At 36.2% G+C, this 20127-nt stretch overlaps 1 protein-coding gene across 2 annotated transcripts in view; it reads left to right on the top strand.

Annotated features, from left to right (window-relative positions):
- Nucleotides 1-15160, top strand: part of Gabrg3 (gamma-aminobutyric acid type A receptor subunit gamma3) — a 609775-nt gene extending 594615 nt beyond the window's left edge. The window contains exons 7-10 of one of the 2 annotated variants that reach the window (XM_026402609.2): nt 6186-6338; nt 12832-13028; nt 13344-13403; nt 14879-15160. In XM_026402609.2, the coding sequence (XP_026258394.1) occupies nt 6186-6338; nt 12832-13028; nt 13344-13403; nt 14879-15160 (692 nt within the window). The remainder of the gene's footprint in view (nt 1-6185; nt 6339-12831; nt 13029-13343; nt 13404-14878) is intronic. The other variant, XM_077799524.1, reaches the window with a different exon arrangement.
- The last annotated feature ends 4967 nt before the right edge of the window (nt 15161-20127 follow it).

The raw sequence follows: 20127 nt of genomic DNA, 5'->3' as shown, positions 1-20127 counted from the left end.
CGCAAAAAAAAAAAAAAAACAGAGGCCAAATGTTTTCTCTGATATGTGAATTCTGATCCATAATGGGAGGGGGCAGGGCAAAGGAAGAATGGAGGAACTTTGGATTGGGTAGATGGGAGTAAGGGGAGAGGAGTGGGTATGGGGATAGGAAAGGTGGTGGAATGAGAAGGACATCATTATCCTAGGTATATATGTATGATTTCATGAATTGTGTGACTCTATATCATGTATAACCAGAAAAATGAAGAGTTGTGTTCCATTTGTGTACACACACTCTGTGTATGCATTCTGAAATGCATTCAGCTGTCATGTATAACTAATTAAAACAAATAATTTTTTAAAAAATTGAGAAAATAAAGATGATTTTTTTTAAATAGAGAGTGAGAGAGGAGAGAGAGAGAGAATTTTTAATATTTATTTTTTAGTTCTCGGCGGACACAACATCTTTGTTGGTATGTGGTGCTGAGGATGGAACCCAGGCCGCACGCATGCCAGGCGAGCACGCTACCGCTTGAGCCACATCCCCAGCCCAATAAAGATGATTTTTAAAAATGGAAAAAAAAAGTGAAATAATGAACTCCAATCAAGATACAAACAGTGCTTCTTAAGGGACTTTTCAAAATGATTCTATCATTTATATTGAAGCACAAAGATCCAAGAGTAGCCATGAGAGATCTGGAAAGGAATACTAAGATTGGGAACTTTTCTGTAAGTGATCAGGGCCATTTTATTCGTTTTCATTTATCTGAAACAAATAGCTACAAACATAGTGGCATAATACAAATGCATTTATAGTCCAATGATTTCCGTGACTCAGGTATGGCTTGGCTGGGTCCTCTTCAGGCTCCGACAAGGCTGCCATTGAACGGTTAGATGAGATTCATTCTTATCCAGGAGGTTGGCTGGGAAACTACTTCTGAACTCAGTCATGCTATTGGCAGACAAAATTCATTATTATCTGATGCTATAGAGCTAATGATTCCTGGCTTCTTGAAGACCAGAGGAGAACCATGCATGATGGGGCATGCCATAATCCCAGTGACTTGGAGGCTAAGGTAGGAGGAGTGCTAGTTCAAAACCAGCCTGGGCAACTTAGCAAGTCCCTTTCTCAAAATTAAAAATATGAAAAGGTTCTGGATGTAGCTCAGTAGAGGAGAATATCTGTTTTCATGAGAGACCCTCTTTTGAAGAGCATTTAGTCAGAACCACTCAGGGTAATCTCTTTCTGTGTTAACTTGAAATCAGCAGGTTTGTTATCATGATTATACTTACATAATACATTCACCATTTCCATATAAAGTAATTTAATCAAGACAGGGGTAGGTTGTGTTTGATTGGCTACAACCAAATCACAGGTTCTGGCCACACTCAGGTGGAAGGAATTACACAAATGCATCACTAATAGGAGGGCACCTTGGGCATTGTCTGCCACCATTAGAACGGTTGAAAGCATGTCATAATTGTAACAAGCACAAACCTACATATTTGTAGTTACCTAGTAGTAATGCTGTGACAACAAATCATAGAATTTTAAAAACTCAATTTGGAGAATAATCCATTGCATGTAAGGACAACTGGAGAGAAAAGTAAAACTCATATAAGAAAATTTGATGTTGGCTCAGAGACCAAGTTCTCAAGGATGACATAAAGGACACCACAATAAAACAATAGGTTGATGAATTCAATTTCCCTAAAATTAAGGCCTTTTTGCATGAATGGGTGCCATAAAGAAAATTTAAAAATGCCTTCCCAAGGAAAATTTAAGAATAAAATGGAGGCTTTTACTGTGCTATGCATTGCTTGCTAATTATCGGGTCTGGGTGCCTTTTTTTCTTTTCTTTAAGGAGTAGTGACATTAGGTGATTTTTCGAAAGACTCCAGGGTAGGCATATCTATAAGAGGAAGAGAAGAGAGAATCATCAGAAGAGGAAATAAAGTGATATTGACAAGAGATTCAAAGGATGTTTTTTGATGCCTAAGGTTTAACAAAGAATTGAGGGTATCTGTGACACAGAATAAATAAGGGCTTTGAAATGGTATACTCTGAGAACAATGCTGAGGCATCCAGGAAGATGTGGCTAGAGACCCTGGAGCAGTTACAATGCTGAAAACACATTTATGAGCCTCCAACCTTTCCGCTAAAATGGGAAGACAAATTCAGATGGGATTATCTCAACGACATCCACATTAGAAATATATTAAAGAGCTCTAGAAAAATTTTTCTTTTCTTAATTTTCTGGGAAGATATCTCTTCCTGAAACAAGATTATGCTTTTAAAAAGAGGATAATTTTTGTTGGCAAATTTTAAGACAGAAACCTAGAATTTTAACATTGTAAGTTTGCTTAAATACATGTTATTTTGTGAATATAGCCCAAAGGATGTTATCCAGCAGTTGCTGAACACTTTTAGAAAAAAATAGCACTCCTATCACCTTCCTTTTTCAGTAACAATTTATTATCTGCCTAAGGATTCATTAATATGATGTTATTTCAGGCATAAAATTCAGTGAAATTTAAAGGTCTTTAAAGTCACCATGCCCTTTGATTTTACAATAAAGTAATTGCATAAAGCATAAGTGTAGAATAATTTTACTTTCTCTGAAAAACATGTACATATATCTTAATATAGATTTTTTTAAATAAAATGACTAGAAAATTGTTCATGATATTTCTGGGTCAGAGTATCTCTATAATCTCAGGCGAACACACTATCTTTCTTTTGTGAATGGTATCCCCTCTTCTGGAAATTGCTCTTCCATCCACTACCTCCCTGGAAACTGTCCTTTTCTTTCATGAATCTTCCCAAGTTGAAGTATAATTGTCCAATAACAAGCAGTCATCCAATCTAGACCAACTGTAATGTCCCACGGTGACTGGCTTTGTTGCTGTCTCTGACTTGTCTGAAATTGACCCTGTGGAGAGTCCTTCTTGGAATCAGAGTAAATGTGTATCCTTCTGTCCTTAGTTCTAGGAACTTTCAGATAGAGAATTTATGAACAAAGGAAGGAAAGAAGGGGAAAGAAAGGAAAGGAAAGTCCTAACTGTTTCACTGTGATACTTCAAAACAACTTTATAATTTCTCTTTATAGTCACCCTTGACCTGGGGAAAATTATTATTAATAGATTCAGTGCTAAAGGGCAATTGTGTAGGATGAATTGCTGCTTAATAAAATAATTAAAGCAAGTATTTGGAACTTGAAATCTATGCTTCAGCTTTAGGCTTTCCTCTGAATATGTTTAGAGGAACCATGTTCAGGAGTTATTTTACAGCCTCCCATTCATGAACAACAACAGGATTTTGGCGTTGCTGCCTCCTTGCACTATGACGGAGTCAGGCACACCTCCATTCATGTACCCATCACTGGGACTCTGATGCCTCCCTTTATCATTGACAGTGTCATGTACACCTTCACTTTTATACTCAATACCGCTGCTGCTGCTGCCTTTCTCCTGCAAAGCACCTACTTCCAGGTAAGGCAGAACCATGGTCATAAAAAGGAAAAGAAGTCAGGGCACCCAGTGTCCAGGGTGATGGCTGACTATAGGTCGTCCAAGAAGATCTCTTGAGTTAGGCAAATAAATATGCTGATCACTGATGTGAAGAGTCTCATCCCCTCAAGTAGTGAGAAAGCAGATGGATTTGCTAAACTGAAATGTGTGTCTGGTCTGGAATTGTCCATCTGGTTCTTCAGGAACTTACAATGGTGGTAATTTCATGAATTATTCCATTCTTTGAATATTCCATTTGGGCTGTCTTCATAACTCTTAAATGTGATTCATTACATTTTATTTTTGTTTGTTTTCTCATACAGTTTTGACTGAAATTTTACGTAAAAATTAATGCACATTTTAAAAATAACATAATTCAGGGCTGGGGATGTGGCTCAAGCGGTAACAAGCTCGCCTGGCATTCGCGGGGCACTGAGTTCAATCCTCAGCACCACATACAAATGAAATAAAGATGTTGTGTCTACCAAAAACTGAAAAATAAATATTAAAAAATTCTTTCTCTTTCTCTCTTCTCCCTCTCTTTTAAAAAAAATAACATAATTCAATAATATTTTTCCAGAAAATGATATAACTCTGAGATTAACAATATTTATAAAAATATTTTTGAGGGTCTTTAAAAATATATTTTTAGTTGTAGATGGACACAATACTTTATTTAGTTTACACAATGTTAATTTAGTTTTATTTGGTGCTAGGGATCAAACTCAGGGCCTCACACATGCTAGGCAAGTGCTCTACCACTGAGCTACAACCCCAGCCCTATTTTTGAGGTATTTTATTGCTTCAGGTTAATTATCCTGATTGTTTTATACTGAAATTCTAATTTGCAAAAATTCTAAATGTTCCTCAGAAAATGATCTCAAAATTGAGGTTTCTACCAACAGTCCTGAATGTTACTATAATAGAATAACACATCCTGCAAAAATATTCTAGTTAATTGAAAGTTTTCATGTGGGCTCAAGTTTACCTGTCATTTTTTTATGTAAAGTTGGGGCTATGGTGATGATGAGTTCACTCAGCAAACACTAACTGGTTGCTTGTCACTAAGCAGTACTAGTGAACAAGAGTGATATATTCTATATCTTCAACATTTTATTGTTTCATAAAAACTAAATCATCATGGGGCAGGGTGGCACATGCCTCTAATCAAAGTGACTGGGAAGGCTAAAGGAGTAGGATCACAAGTTTGAGAGAGGTGTTAGCAACTTAAACTCTTGTCTCAAAGTAAAAAGATTTTAAAAGGGCTGAAAACATAGCTCAATACAGCACCCCTGTGCTCAATCCTGGTTAGTACCAAAATATAAATAAATAAATAGATCCTTAGAACTCTTGGGAAGGAGGGGACAGGATAGGCTTCTTAGGGAACTAAGTAAATTTTAAGCTGATATTAAAAAATAGTAGCTACTTGGATACAGAAAAAGGTAAAAGAAGAGCATTGTAGGCAGAAGGGGAGGGAATCAGTAGCCTTTGGGGAAAGATCCCGGCAGGTCTGAGGACTGGGATAGATGCCAAGAATGCAGAGAACAAGGAGTGTTTAATACAGAATGTTGTGGACCACAGTAAAAATGTGATGATTGTACAAGGACAAGATATTGGTGAAGGATTATAAAGGTAAGAATATGATGGTATTTGCATTATAATAGATTCTCTTTGCGCATGGTTTGGAGCAGAACAAGACTGTCATTAAAAAACAATCTTGGGATTATGACAGGAGATGGTAGCCTGGAGGATATGAGGATGATGTAGCAGCTGAAACCATTAAGAAGAAAGGAAGAATAGTCCCAAATGCCTTCTGGGTTGCCACCTTGAGCAAGAGATCAGAGGACCTGAATGAGAACCAGATATGGGGAGGGGGCTGGAGGGGGGGCGGTGGGGTGGAGGATTTGAATGGGGAAGATGAGTAGAAACAAAATCTCAGAAGGAGGTTACCTAGGAAATAAATGAATAGAGATATTTTAGTATGAAACATATAGCACATAAAAATGTTACCCCCCAGGGAAAATTATGGAATCTCTAGTGACATCTGCATTGTTCCCAACCCCTTTATGGCATGACTTTGCTTTAGTAGGAGAGAGTAGAGTGCCTCGAAATTCTTTTTTCTTTTGGGTGGGCACAGCCTAAGTGCTACAGTCAGGAAAGGATGAGATAAATATAAAATTTGTAAATAAAATGAGAAGTGTAAAGTTGTTAAGCTGAAATTCATGATATGACAATAAAAAGGCAAGATGGTTACACAAGTTTATGTATGATATGATAGCTGTTTTATTATTGGGGGAAAATTCTCCTTAAAATGACCTTGGATCTGTTTGATGGTTACTACCCTTGATTTTTAAACATGCAACATACAAATAGAATCTGGTAAGGATAGTTCATCAATTCGAGGCCTGTCAAGGGGTATTTGTGCATGTCTGTCACCTCAGGAAATTAATATGTCTATTTTCGTGTCCTTTACAGTAAACCAGAAATGCCATGCAAAGCCATGAATACTACAAAAGTTCAGTTTGAGAATACCAATATTTTGATCACTTACCTGATTTGATATTGTTGTAGTTGTACATTTTTATACAAGTCATTTGTTTTTGTTTTTTGTTTTTAAAACAAATTAAAAATTAGTCCCCCCAAACCATTTGTTAACCCATGAAACTTGCCTTAATTTTGACAATATTTTGTTACAGGGGATTATGTTGTCATGACTATATATTTTGAATTGAGCAGAAGAATGGGATACTTTACTATTCAGACATACATTCCCTGTATACTGACTGTGGTTTTATCCTGGGTGTCATTTTGGATTAAAAAAGATGCTACACCAGCAAGAACAGCATTAGGTAAGTATAAAAAAAAGTCTTCCACCATTTTGTATGATTTTAATTCAGAAATATTTATAAGATACCTACAATTAAAGAAATTTGGTTCAGAGCAATTGATCTAATTTGAGAGTTACTTAACCATGCTTAACCATTTTTTGAAGTATCTAAGTTAGGTTGTTCTTTCTGACAATGAAATTTCATGTGTGCTACTTAATTTAAGACAGATTAGGTGTTTGGAATAAATCACCTGCATAATCTGTTACTAAGCCTTAAGATTAATGCCATCAAAAAATGTAGTTTCATTTTGTAACCTGCCAACTTGAAAGTCTCATTCAGTTTCAGAAAATAAAACTTGCTGCTGACATTTGAGGATGAAAGACACTATATTGGTAAAATAGTTTCTCAATAAAAGAAGTTCTACTTAGCAATTTTGACAGCAAATAAGAAAACAATCATTCTTTCCAGCTATAATCCACATATGCTCAGTCTTTTCATGAGTTTTCTCTGGTCCTCAAAATCCTCTTAATAAAACACAAAATTATAGTAATGTTAGCTTGTTCAACATTTATATCAGGTTTTTATGGTTAAAATTTCGCCTAACTTTCATGTTTTTATTTGTGGTAACAGGTAATAGTATGATAATGAATATAGAGGTTATTTCCCCCAAAAAAATAGTTTCTTCAGAAAAGTGGAAGCTGCCTCAATTCCAAATCCTCACAAAGTCTCTCATATTACATTATGTTTCCCTGTGATATTTTTATTCTTTATTTGACAGTGAAGTACTATTTGCTTAGATTAATTACCCTGAAATATCTTCTGCCAATATTGGTTTCACATTTTTATAGAAAATACATGATAGAATTGGTAAATCAGCAGACAATGATATGAACATAAATTTAGCAACTACTATTGGATTTATATCCTCATAATTACAAATATTAGTTATCATTATGAGCCAGCCCCGATTCAGTTTTGCTTTCTATGGTTTCAGTGGCCCAGTCACAATAATCAAAAAATATTAAATGAAAAATCCCAGAAATAAATAATTTATAAGTTTTAAATTTTACACCATTCTAAGTAGCATAATGAATCTTGCACCACATCATGTCATCCCACCTGGAATGTGAATCATCCCTTTGTCCAGAATATTCATAGTGTATATACTACTCACCCATTAGTCACTTAGTAGCCATCTCAGTCATCAGGTCACTTATAATAGTATCAAATTACTTCTATTCAAGTAACTCTTATTTTACTTAGCTATGCCTCAAAATGCAAAAGTAGTAACACTGGCAATTTGAATATCCTATGAGAAGCCAAAAAATACTTTAAGTGAAAAAGATGAAAGTTATTGATAATTAAAAAGTCAATAACTGACTTTTTTAAAAAACAAATCATTATTAATAATGATTTCAGACATATGCTGAAATCACAACACCCATATCACTCACCTCAATTCATCTCATCATGTAGACATTGCATTATCTCACATTATCATAGGAAGAGGAAGTTTAGTACAGTGCAATGAGATATTTAAGAGAAAAAGAACATTCAGATAATTTATTATAGTGTATTGCTATCATTGTTCTACACTCTTATTAGTTATTATTAATATTTTACTGTACCTAGTTTAGAAATAAAGCTTTATCATAGATTTGTCTGTATAGGAAAAAAACAGTGTATATAAGGTCTGGTAATATCTGCAGTTTTGAGTATCCACTAGAGGTCCTAGGATATAACTCCTGTGGATAAGGAATATGCATAAACAAGCACACACAAAAATCAGTAAAAGGATAGAGGATCTACACAATACTATCCATGTCTGTGACTATTTGATATTATAGAACCCAAAATCCATCATATAAATGGACTTCAACTTGTGTCTTCACTATACTCAAAAAAAATAATTTACATGGATCAAAGATTTATGGCAAAGCTAAAAATGTGAATATTCTCGAAGAAAAAAATAGGAGTTTGCTATTGGGTTAAATAAAAACGTCTTAGACTAGAAACAAAAACCTCCTATGAAGAAAACTTTGAAACATTTATGACATAAAAATATCTTGACCAAACAGGTATTTCTTGCTAGGGGAGTCAATAATATAACATCATGAAGATTTGTTTTTTTATACACAATAAAGGTATCATCTCCAATGTATAGTTTCTCCCTCCTTTTTTCTTTTTTAATGTTTTTGATGTACAGAAATTTTTATTTATGAATCTTTGTATTGATGGTTTCTGGTCTAAATATGCTGTAAGTATGAGTACTTTTCAATTTTGTAGTAGAATGATTATTTTTAATCTCATAAAATAATACCCAGAATATCCAAGATACTATCAAATATCACCCATTATACAAGAAATGATGTCAATATTGAGATGACTCAGATAGAATTATCTGACCAGGATTTTAAAGTAGCAGCATAAACATGCTTCATTGATGAATTACAGATACACAGGAGTTATGAAAAATAAAATAAAATAAAAAGCTTCATCAAGGTAGTAGAGGATATAAGGAGAACCAAGTGAAAGTTTTAGAATCAAAAGTATCCATACCAGAATTAAGAACTTAGGAGAATGTTCAAAATAGAATGGAGGGACCAAGGAAAGAATCAGAAAGGACTTTGACATAGGACAAGAAAAAATTACTTAATCTAAGCAACAGAGAGAAAATAGACTGAAAAGATACCAATAAATTGAGTTTGGGGACTTGTGAGATGATCAGAAACAGCCTAACCTGTATCACTGAAATTCCAGGAGAAGAGGATGAAGCTGAAAAAGTATTCAAAGGAATAATGGCTAAAAAATTCTCAAATTTGTCAAAAGGTATAAAATTTGCATATTCAAGAAGCTAAGGAAGCCCCAAACAAAATAAATACAAGGAATTTTTTTTTTAATGACACTATCTCTAGAAAAGAAAAAACAGCATGAATGACAATTTCTCACCCAAATCATGGAGGCCAACTACTGAAAGGAAAAGATTGTTTACTCAGTTTTCTACACCCAATGAGACTATCTTTCCAGAAAAAGAAGAAGTCCATATATTATTTGTCAGCAATCGATGCACCTCAGAATAATGACCAGAAATACTTCTTGAAATAGAAATTAAATAATGAGCAAACAATATTTGGAACAATAAGAAGGCAGAAAAAAACTAATGCAAATAGTGAAGATATGAGTAAATAAAATAAGAATATACCAATTAAAAAGAAGTTGACAGTGAATAAAAGATAAAACAAGAACCAACTATGATCTGTCTATAAGAAAGTCACTTCAAGTAGGATAATTTAGGTAGGTTAACACAAATCTTCATGAAAACTGTGTTTGTAATAGCCAAATCCTGGCAGGAAGATGCCTCAACAAATAATGATTAAGAAACTCTGGCACAACCTAGACATGGAGTGAACAATGCTTCCCAATAGAGAGGAACAAACTATTAGTACAGCGGCAATTTGAATGGGTCTCAAGGGCATTGCCCTGAAGTGGGGGACACTAAAAATACTCTTGGTTTCTGACTTAAGTAAGATGTAAAAACCTGTACTCATCCATCCCTCTGAGGTCAAAAAGAAAGTTGCTCTGGGGTCCTGTGAGGCCAGACATTCTCCAAATAATCATACATGTGTTAGAACCACCTGAGATTCCTTTTGAATGCCCTGGTGCTTTCCCATTGGAGGGAGATGAGACTACAGTGCCAACCAGCTTTCAAGAGTAACCCTGTTGGCTGTGTAGCTTAGATACCATACTAAGCAAGACTTCCCCATCCACATTTTTATTTTCTTCTCAGCATTGTATAGTTTGTGTGGGTTGCAGGGGCTGGGGGGATGGCAGAGTGGAACAGAGATGTAGCCACTCACTGCACACAGAATACTGGCCAGTAGTGACAAATAATGAACAAAATAGATAATTTCACTGAAATAGAAACTAAGATTTTGAATTTCTTTTTAGACATGACATGGTCACCCAATGTTTTAGGTTAAATTAGATATTTATTATAAGAGCTTTTCCCATAAACGTATATCTGGAATTAATGTAGACTTTTCCAGTTTACACAGCATTTTTTTAAGTTGTTTTATTTTTTAATTTGTTCTAATTAGTTATACATGATAGTAGAATGATTTTTAAACATTGTACACAAATGGAGCACAACTTCTCCTTCCTCTGGCTGAACACGATGCGGAGTCTAACCATTAGTATAATCATACATGTATATAGGGTAGAAATGTCCATCTCATTCCACTGTCCTTCCCATCCCCAGATAGCCCCCCTCCTCTAACTCCCCTCTGCACAATCCAAAGTCCCTTCATTTACACCACACACACACACACACACACACACACACACACACACACACCCTGCGCCATTATGGATCAGTATCTGCTTGTCAGAGAAAACATTCAGCCTTTTTTTTTTGAGTTTAGCTTATTTCACTAAGCATAATATTCTCCAGCTCCATCCATTTACCTGCAACTGCCGTAATTTCATTCTTTTTTAAGGCTGAATAATATTCCATTTTGTATATGTATCCCATTTTCTTTATCTATTCATCTGTTGAAGGGCATCTAGGTTGGTTCCACAGTTTAACTATTGTGAATTGAGCTGCTATAAACACTGATGCCACTGTATCATTATAGCAGTATGCTGATTTTTAAATCCTCTGGGGATAAACCTAGGAGTGAGATAGCTGGGTCAAATGGTGGTTCCATTCCAAGTTTTCTGAGGAATCTCCATACCAATTTCCATAACTGTTGTGCCAATTTGCAGTCCTACTCACACAGCATTTTTAAATGAAGCGTTGCAACTTCCTCATGTAAAGGAGAGACAGGGATCCTATTCTTATTATATTGCTTTAAAAAAAAAAATCAAAGAAGATAATTGATACCCCATTACCAAATGCAGAGAAGGTGTAGGGCAAGGCTGAGAGCTTGGACTTCCAAGTCAATGTGCTAAGTCAAACTGTCCACCCTGGTGCTTTGAGTTCATTCCACAACTTCCCCTGGCCGAAATGCCTTGAGCAGGTGCAGGGAAGAACTAAAAGAGGGTGACGCAACTGCAAGATGAGAAGTCATGTCATTCATCTGTCAAGTGTACCTAATTCTGAGGAGTACTGCAATGCAGTGTTAACATCCAGGTGCCTGTGATTCTGTGGTCCATGACGCTGACCTTCCCCATTCCATAGCTCTGGCAGGGCTGATTTCCCAGGGAGTCCCTCCAGGAGGCACTGAGCCTTAACATGCCTCATGTTATAGTCTTCTTTATTTCACTCTTCATGTTCAGTGGTCTTCATCCCCTTTTTCATTTGTTTTCCTTTTGCTAACTTAATTATTTCCACAGTCTTTGATTACTCCTTTAGTGTTGACTCTCCTATATGAAATAGTAAAAGTCAAACCGATAGTGAGTATTATCAATTGAATAGTCAAACCAATAATGAGTATTATCAATTAATTGACTCACTCGAAGCAAAATGTTCACTTAAGTACCTAAAATGTGCTGGCTTCTATACTGGGTGATAGGCAAATGAAGATAAGCAAGATCCAGTTTTGCTTTTAAAGATCACACAATCTATTTGAGGAGACAGACATGTAAAGACAGATGCAATTCACTGTGATAATGCAAAAGAAAAAAGTAGTACACAGAGTACAAGGATGGCACAGATGGCAGATGCTCATATCATCAACTCTGTCTGGGATGTTGTCAAGGGAAGGCAGCTCAGAAAGAGTGGTGCTGGACTCCAGCTTGAAGAATGGTGGGAGTTTACACATTGGATAGATAGGAGGGGAGGAGAGGGAAAGAAAAGGGTTTATCTGGTGCGAGAAAAGTGAGATGTGAAATAGCACAGAATGCACAGGAAAACTGCAAATTGTATCTTCACTAAAAGTATTTAAAAGAAAAAATGTCAAACAATAAGAAAATTACTAAATCAAACAATATGTCAATTCAGGTACAGAGGATTCTCAAAAGTTCAGTGGAGATATGCCCCCCAAAATCCCATCATTGGTTGAAAAATCATAAATCAAAAATGTATTTAATATGCCTAACCTACTGAACTTTCTAGCTCAGCAACGGAGTGCACTGTGAAGTGTTTAGGGGCTCCCTCTGGTGATCCTGTGGCTGATTGGCAGCTGCAGCTCCCTGACACTCCTGGGCATTGAGAGAGCGTATCTACTACATATTGCTACTCAGAGGAAAAAAATCTACCTTAGAATTTAAAGTACAATTTCTACGGAATGCATGTCACTTTTATGTCATCATACAGAAGAAAAATCTCAAGTTGAATATAAGTCAGAACTTGTCCACATTTTAATGTTATTGTGAAGGTGATTATAAGAAATGTTATTGTAACCTCCCACAAATTGTATAGATGTTAAAATTAAAAGTAAGATTACATAAGGTAGGCAGTGGCCAAGAAGGATTCCTGTTAAGCAGTCACGGTAGCGTGGGGCATCATGAGTGATCTCTTGTTTTTGTCATATGGCATCTTCTCACCATCTGATGACTGTCTCCCCTCACACAGGCATCACCACTGTGCTCACCATGACCACGCTCAGCACCATAGCCAGGAAGTCCCTGCCACGAGTGTCCTATGTGACAGCCATGGACCTCTTTGTGACCGTGTGCTTCCTGTTCGTTTTTGCTGCTCTGATGGAATATGCCACCCTCAATTACTATTCAAGCTGTAGAAAACCAACTGTCACGAAGAAGAAAACATCGGTGAGTGGCAAAGACAGCAGAGATTTTCTGGGAGGTAGTGTAAGGATATGTTAAGATAAACATGTGCTAAAATGCTATCGTGTTCCTAAGGATCTTACAAAACATGATAGAAATAGCTAACTCGATAAGACTTTAAAACACTAGACAGCAATTCTGGAGATGTGAATGTAACCCTCAACTTTTCTCCAGCTCATCACTGCAGGTGACAAGGACTGGTTTAGGCATGCCTTAAAGACTTCTCTAACTAGAGTTATATGGGGTACAGATGCCCATGGCAGTGTGCTAATTTTTTCTTTCTTTTTTTTTCCCTTGCAGTTATTACACCCAGATTCCTCAAGATGGATTCCTGAGCGTATAAGCTTACAAACACCCTCTGTATGTATAGCTTTATAGGTGCTAATGTTTCTGAGAAATTTTATTAAACTAGCTTGCATTTGAAAGTGATGTTCCTGTTTACATATGCATGTACTGAAGACCCATGAGTGATGTACATGCTGCTACTTTTTAAATATCCAGTTTGGAACATTTGCAAAATAGAGTATAAAATTAACCATAATCCTTCTCCTCAGGGATTAGGGTATAGTATGCACATGTCCAACTTTTTTCTAAGCATTCAAATAACATATATTCATATACTTTAGATGAACTAAATAATGATCTATATATTGTTTTATAACCTCTTTTGATAACTCAAAAGCATGTACTTAAATTTTAAATCACTGATATGAACTGCTACTTATATAATAAGCTTCTTTTGTGAGTGGAGTTTTTATTCCTTTAGACCATATCAATTCCCTAATTACACTGAATGTTTTAGGCCCCTTCTACCATACATCACAGGTGGTTTTCTGTTTTCCAGTGCCTTATATTAGAGCCTTTCAGCCTTTTTTCTTATAAGGAGACTTTAGTTATCTGTACTTCGCAAGTGTATATCATGGTAGTTCTGACAGAAGGTTAGTGGGCAAACCACTTTTACAGTTGTGGGAAGCCAGCAAATGCTTCCAAATAGCACCCGACTGAAACATAAGGGAGAGAGGCCGTGTGGAATAACAGACACAAGTCGGAACTAATAGCCTGAGGCCCAAGGAGCACATTCTCACACACAGCCAGGGGCTGGGAGCTATGGAAAAAAATATTGACATCTTTGGTGTAGAAATGATACTGCCAAAGGAAGGGGTGAAAATCCTTTAACACAGAGAAAAATAAAATTTCCACAAAACTAGAAAAAAAAATTTTAAAGAGGAAAAGTTTAATGCCCTTGAAAACAAAGAACAATTCACAGACAAAGGTGCCAGACCAAGTGAGAAGACACAATCAGAGAGATTTTTCAGACAGAGCTTATACTTTAGTCAAAGTAAAAGGACTGTTTTCAGCTATTCGATGAAAATTGTCACCACTTCAACTCCTTTTCATTACCAGTAAGAGAAAGCAGAAATGAGCAGCCTCCTGAGAGAGGGAGAAGATGTTTTGGGCTCCAATCTCATGTGTGGTCTGGGGCAAGTTTGTGCTTTGATGTCCAAACCCATCAAATGCAAAGCTAATGTGCTTCCCAGGTGCCTAAGAAATACCATATTCCAAGAGGTTATGAGGCTGCATTATCCATCAGGAAAGGAGTAAGTCCAGGACCCAGTTTGGCCAATGATGACTTTGAGGAAGCATTCATTGAAATTCTACCTTGGCCATAGTTTGAAATATTTGTGACAAATGTGAAGCATGCTTGTGAAGAAGTACTTATACAATGGGAAACATAGCTGTCTAGGGCAGAGATAACAGGTACCTATTGCTTGAGATACTTTGGGCTGTTTTTATTGCATTTCATATTGGTTGATGTATTGCTCTTGTGCCTGCAGAACTATTCTCTCCTGGATATGAGGCCACCTCCGCCTGCTATGATCACTTTAAACAATTCGGTGTATTGGCAGGAATTTGAAGATACCTGTGTCTATGAGTGTCTGGATGGCAAAGACTGTCAGAGCTTCTTCTGCTGCTATGAAGAATGTAAATCAGGATCATGGAGGAAAGGGCGGATCCACATAGACATCTCGGAGCTGGACTCGTACTCCCGGGTCTTTTTCCCCACGTCGTTCCTGCTCTTTAACCTGGTCTATTGGGTTGGATACCTGTATCTTTAAGTGCTGCCCTTAGTGATCAGTGAGGAGCACTTGGTTCACATCCTTCACCTTCCATCACCCCCAGACTAGTAGTGACCAGTTGAGAATAGCAAGGAAGGTCACTGCTCACTTTATCTTTAAGTTATGAATTACCTTTCAGCAGCACAGGAAGTATCTGGCAAATATTCCTAATATGTACACATATACACATTAATTTAATTTTTGAGTGATATTCTTACTAATCCCTTACTGCATCTGTAGCTTGGTGATATTTATGAATGGTTTTGGATATTGGAAGCAGCTGCCTATTACCCTTGCAAAGAAATCTGTAAAACACAGAAGCAAATGTCTGAGAAGCCCTCTCGGGCTCCCACCTGTTATGTATCTTTCCTTCATAGGTCATAGCACAACAGCCCAAGTGTACTGAATCCCTTTTAGCCAAGACACATTTTTGCTGGCCTCTCCCCATGCTCACAAGGCACTCAAAGTTCAAGTGAAAACTACAGTGATTTTTGATCCCGGTTTCTTCCCTCTGCAGTCTCTTTTGCTTCATCACCACCATCGTTATTAGCTAGCCTTCCCTTTTCCCAACAGTCTCACCCTAGGCCTGGGAGGACTTCACAAGTCTCCATTTGAGGGGAAAAAAATCATGATTTTCAAAATTATCATGTTGCTGAATTCAAAGATATTGATTATCTCTGGATATTAGGTTATTACTTTATTCTAAACTACTATACATCAACAGTACTTGAACTTTGGGTTCTTGGACTAGAGTTCAGTGACATTTCCCCTTGAGATCTGTATTTTATTAGACCAAGGCTCAACTGCAGAGTATGTGTCTAGTTTATGTTGTTATTATGGGTTCAGTAATTGTCTTCATCTTGTGAAGAGATACCGAATGTACAAGACTTTGTCTTGAAAACATTCTAAAGTGTGAAAGAAATATAGATAGAATTTCAAAAATTTCCTAGCAAATATTAATTTTCAAGTCAAACCAACTTTAGATGCAAAAAATGGTTAATGGCAATCATCAATTATATATTTTGGTGAGTTAATATTGTTTTATACTTTGAAATACGGATACATAGCAAAATCCCAAAGAAAAAGAATCCCAAGTCAATACTCTTTTGATATTTTTATAACACAAAAAAATTTGCTTCTTGATATTAGTTCTTTGTTATAACTAGATGCCAGTATGACCTTCATATGACTCTTTTAAAGTTTCCCTCCATCAGTAGGAAAAACAAAAAAACCTACCAGTTAGTTAATAATGCTTCAGAATTCTTAAAATTTTAATACCAGAATCTTTGTTCTTCTCACCTCTCTCTCTCTCTCTCTCTCTCTCTCTCTCTCTCTCTCTCACACACACACACACACACACACACACACACACACAGCATTACTTTTATTGGAAACAATTTATTTTTCAATTATCCATTGTGCATATCATTATTACTCAAAAAAGTGAAACATTATGTAGATGAAATATATAAAATTCTAATTTCATACAATTTACTGAATGTATACCAGAGAAGGAGTTGAAAGTAGAAGAGACCAGAAAGACTAATATTAGATATGACTGTTTATTCTTATTAACATTGGTCCATATCAAGTGAATGCAAAGATATTAATATAAGACCACCCAGTTTTCAAGATACTCAATCCCATTGTTCTTCTTACTGTAAAGCTGTTTTTAGGTTTGATACTTGCTGTTTAAGCAACAAGTCGATTGACTTCTGTTTAGCAACTTTGAGTTAAAAAATAAGGTAATAAATACATGTGGGGAAATAGGTTGATTATAGTTTAAATGAAATCTCTCCTCCATTGGAGAATTAGTATCCTAGTTCTGTCAAGAATGAAGGTCACTTTTCACCCTTGGCAGATACACTCTGGAAGTGCCCTGATAAAAGAAATTCCCTGGCACACTAAATCTTTGAGTACAGAGAGCAGGCAGCACCAACATAATTCCCAATGTTACATAATTTCTAACAACATGAAAAATTTAAACCTGTTATATTTTAAAAGAAGTTCTGGAGAGAGAGAGAGCTAAAATTTCTAGTGAAATTTTTCTTAAGAGGAAAATAAATAACCTAAAAGCAATTTTTACAACACAGGTTTGGTTCCATGTTACTATAAAAACAATTCTACAGATGCGTCTTATCTCAAAAGCACTCAATATTTGAATGTTGTTAGAAACTCTCATGACATTTTAGGTGTAGAATGTGTAGACCCATAGCCCCAGTTTTCTGAATCCAGCCATTCTCTTTCTCTCAATCTCAGCTATCCACCTGATCACAATGCAGTAGTTCATAGCTCCATGAAGGAGAACCTTCCTCTCAAGAGAGTCTAAACAGCGTTCACCTAACAGAGCATAAAATAGATTCCTGCACAGTTAGCAATCTACAAAGTCTGACTAAAAAGAACCAAAGCATCCCCTGAGAGCATACCAATGCCCATTTCTCTGCATAATTCACATAACTCCACATCAGTCTCAACTCCTGAGATGAGCCTTGTCAGTCCACAATATAGAAGAGACACATGCACCTTGCTCAGGTGCAGAGCTCAGGGGCTTTCAAAGCATACATGCTTTGGGGAAAAAGTAGAGGAGGGGCAAGGTGGGGGGTGGAATGAGGAGATTATGGGCATCCTCTTTAACCACTCTCCCTCACCAGGATGATTGGTTATGGAGGACGTGTGGGGCACACAGACCCAAGACTAGTTCCACAGAGCCTGCCCCTTGCCCTGCAATAGAATTGGTGGATATTTTGAGTGGAAGTTATCTGAGTGGTCTGTATTCCGAAGGTGCTAATGTGCTCCTCACTTTAGAAATACTCAAAATTTGAGGAGATGACAGTTCCATGCTTGGACAAGAATTGCAAATTTTTGACCACTGTGGATCAAACTTAAAACTGTGACTATCTCTCTCAAGCCACATCCTGGGTGAGGGGGATAAAGAAAAACTTACAAAGGCATTTTACACATTAATAAAATTAGATCAAAATGCCTCTTCAGAAATTAAAAGGTTCCAACACCACAGGCCAGAAGACTCTCCAGATACTGGACAGAGAAAGACACTGTTAATATAATTTACTGTGGACTCAGCCAATACTGCCCCCAATTTACCCAAAATATGCCTTAAAATAAAACAAAGCTCAAATAATATGCTTCTTGTAAGATTTTCCATTTCCTGCAGTCAGCTATATTTCATTCCAGGTTTTATTTCTCTTTTATGCTTAGATGAAAAGAGGACTTCATTTCTTTATATGACAAACAGTTTATCCTCAACTTTATATCAAATCAGTTCAATTAAAAAGTTTCTGTGGATTCTTCAATTGAGGAAATGCTTGCCCTGGATCACAAAGCATTTTCATATGCTACATACGGGAAATTGGGGCCAATCTGAAAGTCAGCAACCTAGTCCTTGTGATGAGGCTGTGAATGTCCATAGAGAATCTTCACACCAACTCATTTGAACAGGCAACAGCCTGCTACAGTAAAAATTAGTTGTGAGGCAAGTTGCTTCGAAGCTCTGCAAAATGTCATGCTCTGGAAACAATGGAGGAGGGAGACCAGTAACCCCATTTCCATTGACTACTGTTTGCCACAACTGGCAAGCAACGGGCCACTCTATCCAAAGGGCTAGAATACAACACAGACAAACCTCTACTTCCTCAGTCATTTTAATCTTGGTTGCCAAACTGAACACTTTTTGTGTTTTCCTTTGAGACTGAAAAAATAATAACTGGTCTCCAACCATTATTCTTACAACCTTATAAATTCAATGCTCTCAAGGCACCAAGCATTTCAATCCACTCTCTGATCTTGCAAAAGTTTCTAAGCTTTTTTCAGAGAGTTTATAAGCTGTATACAAATGAGATTTCACCTTCAATTTATATTAAAAATAGTGAATGACCTGAGACAAACATAATCTGATGTAAATACATACATGTTCAAATGTTAAACTCCATCTGTGTTTTCTAAACTGTCCATTTTGGGCTTCAGAACACTACCCTTTAAAAATATTATTCAGAGATGTGTGTGGAAACAAGGGGGTAAAGAACCAGATTGTGAACACATTGTAAATGTTCAATTCATAATTTTCTGCTGGCTCTCTTTCAAATTGTCTAAATTAGAAAGTGTATAATCTGTATATATTTCTTTTTCTCAGTTTGGCCTATAGGAAGCAGTTAGGTTTAAAGAGGTTAGAAGTACCTCCATGTTTGTTATCTGTATAATCATACCCAAAGGACTAAAAACTAACCAACAGTTCAAGATAAATGATAAATTCCATCTCTGACTTATCTTTTAATATAAAAAATAGATTTATATGATTACAGGGACAAAAAAATGTATGTCCTTAGATGGTAGGGTAACAGCTTAACCATTCTTTACTTCTGGAAAAATAAAAAGTTGTTTTGTTCTGTTTTTAATGTCTAAAACTTTTGAAGACTACAGAGTGCAGCATTTCTATTTTTTGTTTCTTTAAAGTTCTTCTGATTACAAGGTAGCAATTCCAGGATAAAAGCTTTATCTACTTTTGTCAAGGTCAAAAAGGAGACTGTTTCCATTTTTTTATTATTATTTTTTTTAATTTTTAGAATGTCCTCTAGTTCAATGATACCTTGATTTTCTTATGTTGTCAAAAAGATCCCTTAAACTTCTTACTTCTATGATTACATAAGATCCCAATATTAGACCAGTTGAAATAAATCAGTGCTAATCCAATGGTCACTAATAAATTTTTCCATGTTTGAGTTAATCAAATGGGTTTTTCAGATTATATTATACAGGTACATAAGCTAGAAAATAATTAGGCAGACAAATCACATATTTACACACACACACACACACACACACACACACACACATTTACCACATATACACATACACCACCCAGAATAAACACTATTTGAATATACTGTTCAGGTAATTGAGGCAAATGTAAATTGCTTTGCTTGATCTATTCAGATAAGCACCTACTTTTACCA

Source organism: Urocitellus parryii, chromosome 6, assembly GCF_045843805.1.
Source record: "Urocitellus parryii isolate mUroPar1 chromosome 6, mUroPar1.hap1, whole genome shotgun sequence".
Classification (NCBI taxonomy): domain Eukaryota; kingdom Metazoa; phylum Chordata; class Mammalia; order Rodentia; family Sciuridae; genus Urocitellus; species Urocitellus parryii.
The sequence above is the reverse complement of the archived record's forward strand: the minus strand, read 5'-3'. Positions and strand labels throughout refer to the sequence as shown.